The 15,077-nt window shown below is 39.9% G+C and overlaps 2 protein-coding genes across 4 annotated transcripts in view; one reads left to right on the plus strand and one right to left on the minus strand.

Moving 5' to 3' along the window:
- unga (uracil DNA glycosylase a) lies at window positions 1-13,293 on the minus strand. Of its 2 annotated transcripts, XM_061906543.1 has the most exons (7): window positions 13,085-13,293; window positions 12,564-12,776; window positions 6,753-6,848; window positions 2,151-2,248; window positions 1,989-2,077; window positions 432-610; window positions 1-350 (listed from the first exon to the last, which is right to left on the minus strand). In XM_061906543.1, the coding sequence occupies exons 1-7, from the start codon at window positions 13,178-13,180 to the stop codon at window positions 210-212; spliced, it is 912 nt and encodes a 303-aa protein (XP_061762527.1). In that variant the 5' UTR covers window positions 13,181-13,293; the 3' UTR covers window positions 1-209. The 2 variants fall into 2 exon arrangements, with proteins under 2 accessions (XP_061762527.1, XP_061762526.1); XM_061906542.1 differs by lacking the exon at window positions 13,085-13,293 and having other exon boundaries at window positions 12,564-12,926.
- Window positions 12,551-15,077, plus strand: part of LOC133556536 (DNA oxidative demethylase ALKBH2-like) — a 7,486-nt gene continuing 4,959 nt past the window's right edge. The window contains exon 1 of one of the 2 annotated variants that reach the window (XM_061906545.1): window positions 12,551-12,814. The gene's annotated coding sequence lies outside the window, so the exon portion shown is untranslated. Of the gene's footprint in view, window positions 12,815-12,928; window positions 13,312-15,077 lie in introns of those variants that run through there. The other variant, XM_061906546.1, reaches the window with a different exon arrangement.

Raw genomic sequence — 15,077 nt, forward strand, 5'->3', positions numbered from 1 at the left:
AATCAGTGAAAGGTTTAATGTATACAAAAATATTTACAACACTGACACTACAAAGAACAGGAAATAAAAACTAAACGCACCATAGCAGCATGCAACAAAATAACTTTGCCACATAGCTTAAAAGTGTTATAGTGTAACTTGGAAAGGAGAAAAAGCTTATAGAGGATTTTTACGAGTGTTTGACGTGTAGTTAAACCAAGACGATGTGTTCAAAGTGCCTTCCAGTCGACTGGTGACTTTCCAGATTTCTCCAGCAGATTGTTGGCCTTTGAGAAATGTTTGCAGCCAAAGAATCCTCGATGGGCCGACAGAGGAGAAGGATGCACCGTCTGCAGGATGTGGTGACGTTTCTATGGTGAACGTGACCATCGTTATTTAATAAAACAATGTAGCGTGATAATGCACAAATGTACGGTTGAATATATGCTTACTCTGTTAATGGTAGCTCCCTTTTTCTGAGCGTAGGCCCCCCACAGGATGAAGACCAGGCCCTCCTGGTTGTTGCTGAGCCACTGTACCACTGCGTCAGTGAACGTCTCCCAGCCTTGGTCTTTGTGAGAGTTGGCCTGGTGGGCTCGTACGGTCAGCACGGCATTGAGCAACAACACGCCTATTGGGTTACAGATAAATATTTTATAGTGTTATGTGGTGATCACGGGCGTATTCAATCTTTTGGGACCCCAAGCCAAACTCAGTCATTGGGACCTCCAGATAACTACCATGACAGCTGCACATTAGGGATTGGCAACATTTTTACAGAGATCATTATTTGTGTAGTTGGACCTGACATGCAGCGCTATTATTGTGAAATGTGTGACTGGTGGGAAAAAGAGAGCTAATCACGGTGATCATGTTTGAACGAGATGAGACTGTTGACTTTAGGAAAAAAGTTCCTACCTGCCGAGCTTGCCTACACCTTACCAGACCCTCGGTTATGACAGTTTATCATTTTGAACTCATTAAAACTCACATGTATGTGATGAAACACGTCGCTCTCCACTTGCACTGCAGAGATTACATCTATGGCTCTTTGAAGGGAGCTGTTCCATTACAAGACTGGCTTTTATTTATTTACTAAGGAAACAAACACTTGTTGCAGTAATAACATACCATCTGATTATAATATTTTACCAATTAAGACTATTGGTGAGAAATTATTTCAAAAATATTGAATATAATTCTTTCATTTTTCTTTTTTTTACCATAAACATTCCATACGGTGGTGCAAGTTCCCCGTTCTTTGACAGTGACGTCACTTTTTCGATTTTTCCTCACCTGTTTTTGTGTATTTGGGATCCCTGTAAGCCCCCGAAAATTTTAAATCAAACCACAGATGCATTGTGCGGATTGAAAAAAAAAAATAATAATAATAACATCTTGTCTTCTTCCAAACCTGCTCCATAGAGCCGCTTTGAATTTGAGACTTGAGTGACGTATTTTGCCTTAGCTACGTTACCAGATATCTGCTTATATGGTAGAGGTTTACCCGAACAGCTTTGCGTAAGTCTGACATTTTCATTCAGTTGTTGTAATCCAAAGTTGTAGTCAACAAGTTCCTACTTTTCCTTTGTCTTCTTGTTGTGGTGCAGACTGGCTCATACATGCACATGCATCCTCTGCGGTTGCCATTTCTATTGAACAGTTGTGGAAAGTTCTAACTTATATCTGTCAGTAGATTTTTTTTATAAAACTTTTATAAAAACCTGTCATATCAACAGGTTTGTTTTAAATGGTCTTCTGGAATCAAGTCTGAACATGTGCAGTTGCATGGAATACAGTCCTTTGCTTGACAAGGGCAAAAATTTGCATGATACATTAAGCATTTTATTTTATTTAGAAGGGTACAAATTAGGGCAAAAAAAGACAATTGTTCTCCAAAGGAAAAAACTGTTGTTTTTTATGAGATGTTTAGTGTTTGCCTAATAGTTTTAACTCACCCTTGTTGGTGATTATGTGTTCAGTCTTCTAGATTTCATTTTAAAACCCACCTTGTTTGGCCCAGCAGGTCAGATCTCCATGTCCAGGGCGCTGGAAACCTTCAATGTCACTCACCAGCTCTTTGTACATGTTCTCCAAACTGCAAATAGACACAAACATGTTTATGGTGATGCCACGTGAGAGAAAGGTATATTGCTGTCATTCGTGAGTACCTGGGCGGGGGAGGCACGGGTCTTTTGACACTGAAACACAACCCATGGGCTTGGTTTAGACCATGGTACGGGTCCTGACCAAGGATCACTACTTTGACCTGGAAAGAGAAGAAAAACTAGTGAGACAACGAGATCTGTAATAAATAATGCCTCACTAGTTTTCAGCTTAGCAAACATCAAAATATTCCTTTTTGAAGTTTGTTAGGCTTTATAGGACTGCTTCACAACTCTTTCTAAATCATGTGAAGACAATGATATACACAAGTATCATTATCACATGTTAGTGAAGTAAAAGTACAGTACCTCAAAGTACAAGATTAACTGTCTCTGAGATGGAGCTCTTATCTCAACACACATGTATCTGAAAGCTATATTGCCGACAGAAATAAATCAAAATCAATTAAAGCGGTGTTTGCCCCTCCAAAACAGCACAACTTTTAACATGCAACATGTCTGTTAAAAAGAAAAACTAACTTTTAAATGAGAAATATTGTATACAAACAATACAATATAATGTACTAATAATAACTACAGAAGTTTAATGAAGTAATGTAATATCAAAGTACAGCATTTACCTTGGAGAGTGGACTTCTACAATGTCAATAGCTGCTTCTCGATCAAACACAGCATCAGCAGCTTTCACATATATTCATGGATACATTTCCGCAGTTAAGATGTTATTTTAAAAGTCTTTGTAGTTTGGCGAAGAAGTATTGTATAAATAGTCATATTTCCAAATTTCCCTAACTAAACGCTCCTCGTTCTGCACCATTGTTTCTATAATTGAGGGTTTAGTTTTGTTTTGCTTTCGCCAGGCAGGAAGCCCCAAAAATGATGTAGTGACAAGCGGACCAATCACATCTCTGCGTTTTGTGTTACCGCTGCCGCAAAGCTAGTTCTTTTTGGATGACCACGTCAAGGTCTGCGGGATGATGCGCAAGATGGCGTCGCTTCCGCAAACTGCGTGACACAAACGTATATTCCAGGCTTTAGACGGAGTGTTTTTAGGTGTTTCACTTCTTTTATACAAATGTATGTTGGTTAAAAATGTAAAAATGTTCTTTCATAAATATTTAATGACTGTCACAGTTTCGCCCTGGAACATATTTCAATTGGTACTACTTCAATAGGGAATATTGTGAGAAATTCTCCGTAAAACTTGGTTTGGGGGAATGAGTTGAGCAAAAGATATGGTAATTTGACCAGTATAAATGCTGGGGATAAAAAGAGGAAGATTGAGGGAAAAAAGAGGAACATTTTTAATCAACAAATTGCTGCCTGGCAGTCCCCAAAATAACATTTTGAAAATCAAGACTAAATTTCTACATTTAAATTTTACCTTTCCATTAATTCTCATCTACCAACTTCTTTTGGCTGTCTTTGACACTAACATGTCATCTAATGTGTAGCACAGTTTTTTTATACTTTACTAACATTACTATCTTTGAAAATGGGATGTAAAATTCTATAACATGCATGCAAAGATTTCAGAATCGTGACCTCTTTTTACATCCGTCAAGTCAAAAATATACCTTCTCACTGGCTACTAATACTCCAGAACTACAACTGGTTCGGAACTAACAATGGTTGGATTGTAATCATTAAAATACAATTAGTAGAAAAGTTGACACCCGTCAACGTTGTGGCTCGGAGAGCGAACGCAGGCGACAACAAGTACAGTGGGGCAAAAAAGTATTTAGTCAGCCACCGATTGTGCAAGTTCTCCCACTTAAAATGATGACAGAGGTCTGTAATTTTCATCATAGGTACACTTCAACTGTGAGAGACAGAATGTGGAAACAAATCCAGGAATTCACATTGTAGGAATTTTAAAGAATTTATTTGCAAATAATGGTGGAAAATAAGTATTTGGTCACTTCAAACAAGGAAGATCTCTGGCTCTCACAGACCTGTGACTTCTTCTTTAAGAAGCTCTTCTGTCCTCCACTCGTTACCTGTATTAATGGCACTTGTTTGAACTAGTTATCTGTATAAAAGACACCTGTCCACAGCCTCAAACAGTCAGACTCCAAACTCCACTATGGCCAAGACCAAAGAGCTGCCGAAGGACCCCAGGAAAAGAATTGTAGACCTGCACCTGACTGGGAAGAGTGAATCTACAATAGGCAAGCAGCTTGGTGTGAAAAAAATCAACTGGGGTAGGATTAATTCCACTGATAATCTCCCTCGATCTGGGGCTCCACGCAAAATCTCATCCCGTGGGGTCAAAATAATCATGAGAACGGTGAGCAAAAATCCCAGAACCACACGGGGGGACCTGGTGAATGACCTGCAGAGAGCTGTGACCAAAGTAACAAAGGTTACAATCAGTAACACACTACGCCAACAGGGATTTAAGTCCTGCAGTGCCACACGTGTCCCCTTACTTAAGCCAGTGCATGTCCAGGCCCGTCTGAAGTTGGCCAGAGAGCACATGGATGATACAGCAGAGGATTGGGAGAATGTCATGTGGTCAAATGAAACCAAAATAGAACTATTTGGTATAAACTCAACTCGTCGTGTTTGGAGGAAGAAGAATACCGAGTTGCATCCCAAGAACACCATACCTACTGTGAAGCATGGGGGTGGAAACATCATGCTTTGGGGCTGTTTTTCTGCTAAGGGGACAAGACGATTGATCCGTGTTAAGGAAAGACTGAATGGGGCCATGTATCATGAGATTTTGAGCCAAAACCTCCTTCCATCGGTGAGAGCTTTGAATGGTTGACCAAATACTTATTTTCCACTATAATTTATAAATAAATTATTTAAAATTCCTACAATGTGAATTCCTGGATTTTTTTTTCACATTCTGTCTCTCACAGTTGAAGTGTACCTATGATGAAAATTACAGACCTCTGACATCATTTTAAGTGTGAGAACTTGCACAATCGGTGGCTGTCTAAATACTTTTGGCCCCTCTGTAAGCCAGCTCGATGATGCTAACTAGCGAGCTTGCTTTGGTGCTTTCAACCACGGTCTTAACTTTTTTCCTTCTATTCATTTTGTAGCACTGAAACAAGCTTAATAGTTAGTTAGCTAACCATCTAACTGCCTTAGTTGTTGTCGCCTTTATTCCCTATCAGAGCCACAACATTGTCGGCTGTCTACTTTGCTGCTAATCTTATTTGCTCGTTCTCTAAGTCAGTGCTGAGTTTAGGCAAGAAGAACAGTAATTAACCTGCTCAGTGGCCTAGTGGTTAGTGTTTCCGCCCTGAGATCGGTAGGTCGTGAGTTCAAACCCAGGCCGAGTCATACCAAAGACTATAAAAGTGGGACCCATTACCTCACTCAGCATGAAGGGTTGGAATTGGGGGTTAAATCACCAAAACGATTCCAGAGCGCGGCCACCACTGCTGCTGCTCACTCTCCGGTTGTGTTGACGTAGGCATTTTGTTGCATAAAAATAAAATATGGGAATGCCTTGTGTTAAATTAAATATACAAATTGTTGAAATGTTTAGGTGAAATATTAATAAACAGGGTTCAACAAACAAATTATTGAGTACTGTAAATACATTTCTAAACAAAGCGGTACTCACATGCTAAATTTGGGCCAAGATTTTTGTGCTTGAACAAAGTCAACAGAGAAATTTAAAAATAAAATGTTTGATATTGAGTTTTGAAAATACAGCAGTGACTCTCAAATATGCGTACCAGACTCTATCTAGTAGTAAGCCAAATATTTACTGAATTAAATATTGTTATGACATGACTAGAGCGTTATAAGTTTCAACAGTTTATCAGCTTCCCTAATTTCTATCTCTCAACACCTGTGGGAACCGAATGTTCTACACATTCTCCACTTATGTCCGTCCTTACCCAGCCTAAAAGCCAATCAACACACTTAACACTTGAAGGCTGAGTCATACCAAAGACTATAAAAATGGGACCCATTACCTCCCTGCTTGGCACTCAGCATCAAGGGTTAGAATTGGGGGTTAAATCACCAAAATTATTCTCGAGCGCGTCCACCACTGCTGCTCACTGCTTCCCTCACCTCCCAGAGGATGGGTCAAAAGCAGAGGGTAATTTCCCCACACTTAGTGTGTGTGTGTGTGTGTGTGTGTGTGTGTGTGTGTGTGTGTGTGTGTGACTATCAGTGGTACTTTCACTTTAAGTACATGTGGCTGAGGAGTGTTTAACAAATTTTGTTCGGATTGTATTTGTATGGATATTTCATAAAAACATGTGGAAGTGATACTTTGACGTGAGAATGAACGTTTAAAAACGTGTTTTGGCAGAAATATTGCATGCCTGAAATAAACAGTATGTTGATTTTGTTTGCGTAGTTCTAAATAGAAAAATAGTTTGCATGCTTTTTGTCTTCCTTTTTGTGTACGTCTATATACTGTGTGTATATGTATAGTCGAGGTTTCTATGGTTCATCTGTTATTCAGTGCTCATTACCGGGGTAGAGCGGAATATACGTTGGGTCAGGGAAAAAACACTGCTCTTCAGGGGATAAAAGCAGGGGAACCTGCAAAACAGGCTTGTAGGAATGAAATAGCCTCTGTTTTTTTTCCCTGACATGTATATATGTATGTATGTTTGCACACTAGTGCTCATTAAAAATATATGATTAAAAAAAAATGCAACTCACATCACGAACGTCACACATCTGAGTCCAAGTGAAAACCTGTTCAGGAGGAGGGTAAACTGTGTGACGCTTTCTCTCATCATCAACAAACCGCATCAACTGTAGGGAAGAAAAATAAAATCGGAGTAACACTCAGTGGTCCTCAATTATTTCCTGTCTCGCTTACCTTAGGGGACAAAAATGCCTCTCCGCAACAATTAAAACATTGAGAACCTAATAATATTTTGTTATTTGTACAAATTAAACCACTGTATGAGCGCATGAAAACAACATTTTGCATACAATAACTTGACAAGTCATGACTTCATACTTGATAATAAAACTTTCTAATCTATTGTAATATCAAATATATTAATACAATTAGATGTGAAAACATCTGCAACACCAAAACAAATTCCAAGTAAAGTTTTTAACTTGAGCATGACACTTCACCCTTGCTCCTGATGGGTGCTGGTTGGCGCCTTGCATGGCAGCTCCCTCCATCAGTGTGTGAATGTGTGTGTGAATGGGTAAATGTGGAAGTAATGTCAAAGCGCTTTGAGTACCTTGAAGGTAGAAAAGCGCTATACAAGTACAACCCATTTATTTGTAACATTTAAAAATGGTCAGCATGTTGATTAGTTAGAACACTGCTGCCTCCTAGCTGGTGGAGTGTGTATTGTTAAGCATGAATTTTAAAAAAAATACATAATACAGAGAGTGCCCCTGCCTCTTTTAGTGAAATTTTAAGATGGTACGAATAAAAATAACCACATTCAACCGAGGAGGTAGCATTTGGAATGTTTTGGCTACTTACATTGTTCATTTTTGTGTACCAAACCATAAGTGTGACTGCAGCTTCCTTTAACTTTAAAGGGGCACTTCATTTTGGGGGGAATTGTGCCTATCATTCACAATCCTTATGTAAGACAAGAATATGTTCCGTTTTTTAAATACATTCTATCTTGTAAAATACAGCAAGTACGGGGTGGCTAATAATGCAGCTAATGGCCATTCTCGATTGGGCCGAATAGAGCCCCCTAAAAAACATACAAAAACGCCAAATACTCAATTTACATCTCGTGACCTGAATATTAACTAAGTATAAGTGATATTGGTATTTAAAGTGGGCTTCACGGCGGCAGAGGGGTTAGTGCATCTGCCTCACAGTAAGAAGGTCCGGGGTAGTCCTGGGTTCAATCCCAGGCTCGGGATCTTTCTGTGTGGAGTTTGCATGTCCTCCCTCTGAATGCGTGGGTTCCCTCCGGGTTCTGCGGCTTCCTCCCACTTCTAAAGACATGCACCTGGGGATGGGTTGATTGGCAACACTAAATTGGCCCTAGTGTGTGACTGTGAGAGTGAATGTTGTCTGTCTATCTGTGTTGGCCCTGCGATGAGATGGAGACTTGTCCAGGGTGTACGCCGCCTTCCGTCCGATTCCAGCTGAGATAGGCACCAGCGCCCCCCGCGACCCCAAAGGGAATAAGCGGTAGAAGATGGATGGATGGTATTTAAAGTGCTAACGCAGACAAAACTATTTTTAGCGACACCGGGATCACACAGAGCTAACCATCTTATGCAACTATTGACATACTAAGCTGCTGCATCCCTTTGGAGTTGGCGTAAGTAAATTCTAGATGATGAATCATGGCGTTCACTTGAATAGAAGGTTGGTCAACTTTGACATTCAACATGAACTCGGAAATGGTAGGAAATATGCCGAAAAGATGCTCGCTTTTTTTAACCTCTGTGAGGATTACCGGTATGTCTAATTATTTATCTAAACGCGAAGACAAACAGTCCATTAGTCAGCATCCCAGGGAGAGCAGACATTGTACAGTAAGTTATTGTTTTATTATGTTTGTAGTTTGTATATATTGTTGTTTATTTCATTAGGATGACAAAGTTATTTACCTTCCAACTACAGTATGATGGTAAAAGTTCTACAGTCATGGTAAATAAGTTAATATATATCCTTTTAAATGGTTAGTTGCATTATTATTATGTATTCGAACTACATTTTATCATAATCACTGTGTAGTTTTTATCAGTTTATGAGTATGATGCAAACAAAAGCTCACAGTCTGTATATAACACAATATTTTTAAAAGGAGATTTTTGCATTTTATTTCCATTTGTGACCCCTTGAGACAAGAATATGTTGATTGACTCCGGATTTGCAGGTTTGCCTCTATTGCCACCCGGCAAGCCCGATTTGAAGCGAGACCAAGACGACCCGTCTGCCCTAGTTGTCCTACATCGGACCCGCTCCGGCTCGGCCCCAGCGACTCCCGTCGGCGTATACCCCCTGGGCCCACGACCCAGGTGGTGCCTTCGGGCCTGGGCAGCGACGGCTGCGGTGCTTCCGGAAACACCTTTTTCATGTCTTTCTTAGCTCGTTATTTTCGCAGTTTTATGCATTTTAAGCATAAATCGAGAATCAAATCGCAATATTGGAGACAAAAATCACAATTGGGTTATTTCTGAAAATCATGCAGCCCTATTCAGCACTTAACAATACTGCTACTGCACTATATGATGTATAGTAGACCTGGGTATCCTTGGCCACTTCACGAATCGATGCAAAGGGCTACGATTCGATTAAAAATCGATTATTGATGCATCTTTAATTTATGTATATTCATGCAGTTTTACATTTATTTTTGTTTCACTAAATAAGTGTTTATCACGTGCAATTTTTTAAAACAGTGCATTTGTTATAAGAATTCTCATCACATTTATTAAATTAATGGACATGTGTGAAAAACTGGAACATAAGTGCCCTATAAAGGAGCTGGTCAGATCTCTTAAGGCGGTAGCTCGCTGCAGTCAGCCAAATTTTAGAACTGTCTCCATTACTTTATTTACAATAAATAAATCAATAACTATTGCCGTTTACTAATCGATTTTATAATCGTCCATATCTGATTTACGATGAATCTAAAAATCTATTATTTCCCCCACCACTAATGTTTACTATTTTACTAAAACTGAATCTTTTTAGCACACAGGTTCTAAAACTTGGACCTCATCCTCTGAATACTCAGGTTAAAAAAATACAAGATCATGGATCATCATTTGTCCCAAAGTAGTTTTTGTTGTCTCTCAGTCTGCCATGAGGACTTGCGCTGTTGTTGTAGGAAGAGCAAACCGTGATGAGTCTGTGAAATTAACGCACCGCTGTATGCTCAAAATACGTAAATATTACATGTTATTATAAATGTGCCTGTTACTAAATGTAACATATAGTGTGTATGTAAACAGTAACACTGTGCTGTGCGTGTATATAAAAGGTTGATGGAGGTTTTTAGAGGACCTTATAGGCAGAATTTGGCAAATCTCACTATTAGTTTCTGCTATGTTTATTTATGAGTTAGAATGCATAACAAATAAAAGCAAATGGAACAAAAATGTATCTGTTTAGCCACAATACCCAGCAATATGTTTAGAGGAGAAAAAATTGGGCCTTTAATCCCAGGAACACCAGCCTAAAGCATGGTGGTGGTAGTATTATGCTGCGGGCCTGTTTTGCTGCCAATGGAACTGGTGCTTGACAGAGTAAATAGGACAATGAGAAAAGGAGGATTACCTCCAAATTCTTCAAGGCAACCTACAAACCCCGTTTCCATATGAGTTGGGAAATTGTGTTGGATGTAAATATAAACGGAATACAATGATTTGCAAATCATATTCAACCCATATTCAGTTGAATATGCTACAAAGACAACATATTTGATGTTCAAACATAAACATTTTCTTTTTGCAAATAATCATTAACTTTAGAATTTGATGCCAGCAATACGTGACAAAGAAGTTGGGAAAGGTGGCAATAAATACTGATAAACTTGAGGAATGCTCATCAAACACTTATTTGGAACATCCAACAGGTGTGCAGGCTAATTGGGAACTGGTGGGTGCCATGATTGGGTATAAAAGTAGCTTACATAGAATGCTAAGTCATTCACAAACAAGGATGGGGTGAGGGTCATCACTTTGTCAGCAAATCGTTGAATAGTTTTAGAACAATATTTCTCAACGAGCTATTGCAAGGAATTTAGGGATTTTAGCATCTACGGTCGGTAAAATCATGAAAAAGTTCAGAGAATCTGGAGAAATCCCTGCACGTAAGCGATGATATTACGGACTTTTGATCCCTCAGGCGGTGCTGCGTCAAAAACCGACATTCGTGTGTAAAGTATATCACCACATTGGCTCAAGAACACTTCATAAAACCACTGTCAGTAACTACAGTTGGTCGCTGCATTTGTAAGTGCAAGTTAAAACTCTACTATGCAAAGCCAAACCCATTTATCAACAGTATCCTGAAACGCCGTTGGCTTGGCTGAGCCCGAGCTCACCTAAGATGGACTGATGCAAAGTAGAAAGGTGTTCTGTGGTCTGACGAGTTCACATTTCAAATTACATTTGGAAACAGAGGACGTGGTGTCTTCCAGAACAAAGAGGAAAATAACCATTCGGATTATTATAGGCACAAAGTTCGAAAACCAGCTTGTGTGATGGTATGGGGGTGTATTAGTGCTCAAGGCATGGGTAACTTACACATCTGTGAAGGCACCAATAGTGCTGAATGGTCCATACAGGTTTTGGAACAACATATGTTGTCATCCAAGCAACGTTTGCTTATTTCAGCAAGACAAGTGTTACAACAGCGTGGCTTCGTAAAAAAAGAGTGCGGGTACTTTCCTGGCCCGCCTGCAGTCCAGACCTGTCACCCATCGAAAATGTGTGGCGCATTATGAAGCGTAAAATACAACAGCGGAGACCCCGGACTGTTGAACGACTGAAGCTCTACATAAAACAAGAATGGGAAAGAATTCCACTTTCAAAGCTTCAACAATTAGTTTCCTCAGTTCCCAAACGTTTATTGAGTGTTGTTAAAAGAAAAGGTGATGTAACACAGTGGTGAACATGCCCTTTCCCAACTACTTTGGCACATGTTGCAGCCATGAAATTCTAAGTTAATTATTAGTTGCAAAAAAAATTTAGCTTATGAGTTTCAACATAAAATATCTTGTCTTTATAGTGCATTCAATTGAATATTGGTTGAAAAGGATTTGCAAATCATTGTATTCTGTTTATATTTACATCTAACACAATTTCCCAACTCATATGGAAACAGGGTTTGTAAAATCATCAGCCCGGAGGTTGGATCTTGGGCGCAGTTGGGTGTTCCAACAGGACAATGACCCCAAACACACGCCAAAAGTGGTAAAGGACTGGCTTAATCAGGCTACAATTAAGGTTTTAGAATGGTCTTCCAAAAGTCCTGACTTAAATGTGTGGACAATGCTGAAGAAACAAGTCCATGTCAGAAAACCAACAAATTTAGCTGAACTGCACCAATTTTGTCAACAGGAGTGGTCAAAAATTCAACCAGAAGCCTGCCAGAAGCTTGTGGATGGCAACCAAAAGCGCCTCATTTTAGTGAAACTTGCCAAGGGACATGTAACCAAATATTAACATTGCTGTATGTATACTTTTGACCCAGCAGGTTTTGTCACATTTTCAGTAGACCCATAATAAATTCATAAAAGAACCAAACTTCATGAATGTTTTCGGTGACCAACAAGTATGTGCTCCAATCACTCTATCACAAAAAAACAAGAGCTGTAGAAATGATTGGAAACTCAAGACAGCCATGATATTATATTATTTACAAGTGATCGCGACTGTATGTGTGCTTGTCTCACATAAGGATTGCTAAAGGCAAAATAGCAAAAAAGTGCAGTTCCCCTTTAAGAGTGGTGCACTTAAAAATGCGCTTTCAATACAAATTAATTAAAAGAGTAGTGCACTAGCTCACAGTGCACTCACCTGTTTGAAATAAGGTTTTGCAAACTCAGCAGCGAGTGCCTTTTGCCAACTTTCTCCAACCCCAGCAGGAATGTGGCCGGAAGTAAGCTTCTGCAGCGCTGCCTTCTTGTTACGGGCGATGGCGTCCAGCTGCTCCTGAGTTAGAGGCGCCGGTGGCGGGCTGGAGGGCTCCGGCTCCGGCTCCGGCTCGACCTCCGAGGACTTCCTCTTCTTCTGCAAGATTTCGGTACATTGTGCACAAAACAGAGCAGGTAAGAAATGAGCTGCCGTGGGCGGAATGAGCTGACTAAAAGGAAAACGGCGCATCGCAAACATGGCCACACGCTCTTATTTAACGGTCCTAAACAGACTTGTGGTTTTGAATGCAGCCTGCCCGTCGCCCAGAAGCACACGGCTGGTGATAGTTAACTAATAACGTCACATTAGAATTGTGTTCGTTTACTATCAATAACTTTAAAAGCCAGCATAAACTTGCTAAATCATGTCAGCAAAGTATATTGGCGTGTTTAAATGACGCTCACCGAATGTTTCGCGTCCTCCTCTTCATTGTGTTCTTCACAAACCTTCTTTTTGGAGACCGGTGAAAAGAATGAATTAATGGTTTTCTGTCCAATCATTTTATGGATTCTACGACGAGTGTCCGGTTGTTAAATGTCCTATAAACAATGGAGAGTTCAGCAGACCCTTACACGCCGAAAGGATTTCGCGCCAACACTGAAGTGACGTCATGCTAATATGCTAATGAGCGGTGAGCCCTTCAAGACCTACCACGTTTACTGGTGTTTTTTGACAGCCTCGTTGGTTGTTGTTGTAGGCATTTTGTTCTATAAAAAATAAAATATGGGAATGCCTTTTGTTAAATCAAATATACAAATTGATAAAATGTATAGATTAAATATTATTCAACAGGGTTTAGGATTCAGTACTGTAAAAACAGTTCTAAACAAAGCGGAAAACCCATGCTAATTTTGTTTTTGAAAAAAATCAACAGAAACTGAAAAACTGAACGACCTCTCAACAAACTTGAAAAGTTTAACAGATTACTCTTCATTTACAATTGAAGTTAAGTAGCTTTGGAGTAATCAGAGCTGCTCACACGGTCACTAAGGTGGGCACTACGTTTGACAGATCAACTTAATGTGTATTAAATTTATTTATGACAGCTTTTTTGTTGTAAATTGTGAGGTATGTCTGTTAAAATCGTGGTTGTTTTTACAAATGATGACAGATGAACAAGAGCTTGTGTAAATGCGATGTGGTTGTATTGTATAGTAAAGGCCTACTGAAACCCACTACTACCGACCACGCAGTCTGATAGTTTATACATCAATGATGAAATATTCACATTGCAACAAATGCCAATACGGCAGGTTTAATTTACTAAATTACAATTTTAAATTTCCCGCGGAGTTTCCTGTTGAAAACGTCGAGGAATGATGACTTGTATGATGACGTGTGTTTGTGATGTTATTGGTTGGAGGGGACATTTCAGCCCAGCACCACTTATGGCTAAAAGTCTTCTCTTTTCATCGCGCAATTACACAGTAATTTGGACATCTGTGTTGCTGAATCTTTTGCAATTTGTTCAATTAATAATGGAGACGTCAAATAAGAATGCTGTTGGTGGAAAGCGGTGTATTGCAGCTGCCTTTAGCAACCGAAACACAGCCGGCGTTTGTTGTGAAACTTTAACACAGAGCAGTCAAGCGAACATGTTTCTCTACGTCAACCAGCAAGTTTTTTGGATGGGAAAATTGTGATATTAAGTCGGCTCTTACCGGAGACTTGAGTGGATTTCGCGACCTCATGCTGCAGCTCAAAAAGGCAGCTGTGATCTTGGCTCCTCGGCTTCTCTCAGAGACATTGGCGTTCACCGCAGCCATCCGACTTTCAGGTATGACTTTATAATCTCACTAAAATACTATTAACACAATAAGCAGATAAGGGATTTTCCAGAATTAACCGAGTAAATGTGTCTAATTATCAATCAATCAATAAATGTTTATTTATATAGCCCCAAATCACAAATGTCTCAAAGGACTGCACAAATCATTACGACTACAACATCCTCGGAAGAACCCACAAAAGGGCAAGGAAAACTCACACCCAGTGGGCAGAGAGAATTCACATCCAGTGGGACGCCAGTGACAATGCTGACTATGAGAAACCTTGGAGAGGACCTCAGATGTGGGCAACCCCCCCTCTCTAGGGGACCGAAAGCAATGGATGTCGAGCGGGTCTAACATGATACTGTGAAAGTTCAATCCATAGTGGCTCCAACACAGCCGCGAGAGTTCAGTTCAAGCGGATCCAAGACAGCAGCGAGAGTCCCGTCCATAGGAAACCATCTCAAGCGGATCAGCAGCGTAGAGATGTCCCCAACCGATACATCTGAAACACTCCCACTGCTGCCGCCTGGAGCCGTCGCCTTATCTTATTTTTTTAGTGCTTCACTCTAACTTTCATCATCCACAAATCTTTCATCCTCGCTCAAATTAATGGGGAAATCGTCGC

The sequence above is a fragment of the Nerophis ophidion genome, linkage group LG07 (genome assembly GCF_033978795.1).
Source record: "Nerophis ophidion isolate RoL-2023_Sa linkage group LG07, RoL_Noph_v1.0, whole genome shotgun sequence".
Taxonomy (NCBI): domain Eukaryota; kingdom Metazoa; phylum Chordata; class Actinopteri; order Syngnathiformes; family Syngnathidae; genus Nerophis; species Nerophis ophidion.

Coding starts and splice junctions, on each gene's coding strand:
- unga (XM_061906542.1), bottom strand. CDS start 12,878: ATGTTTGCGATGCGCCGTTTTCCTTTTAGTCAGCTCATTCCGCCCACG. Junction 611..1,988: donor GACCTGCTGGGCCAAACAAG/GTGGGTTTTAAA, acceptor GTAACCCAATAG/GCGTGTTGTTGCTCAATGCC. Junction 351..431: donor AGGGAGCTACCATTAACAGA/GTAAGCATATAT, acceptor CGTTCACCATAG/AAACGTCACCACATCCTGCA.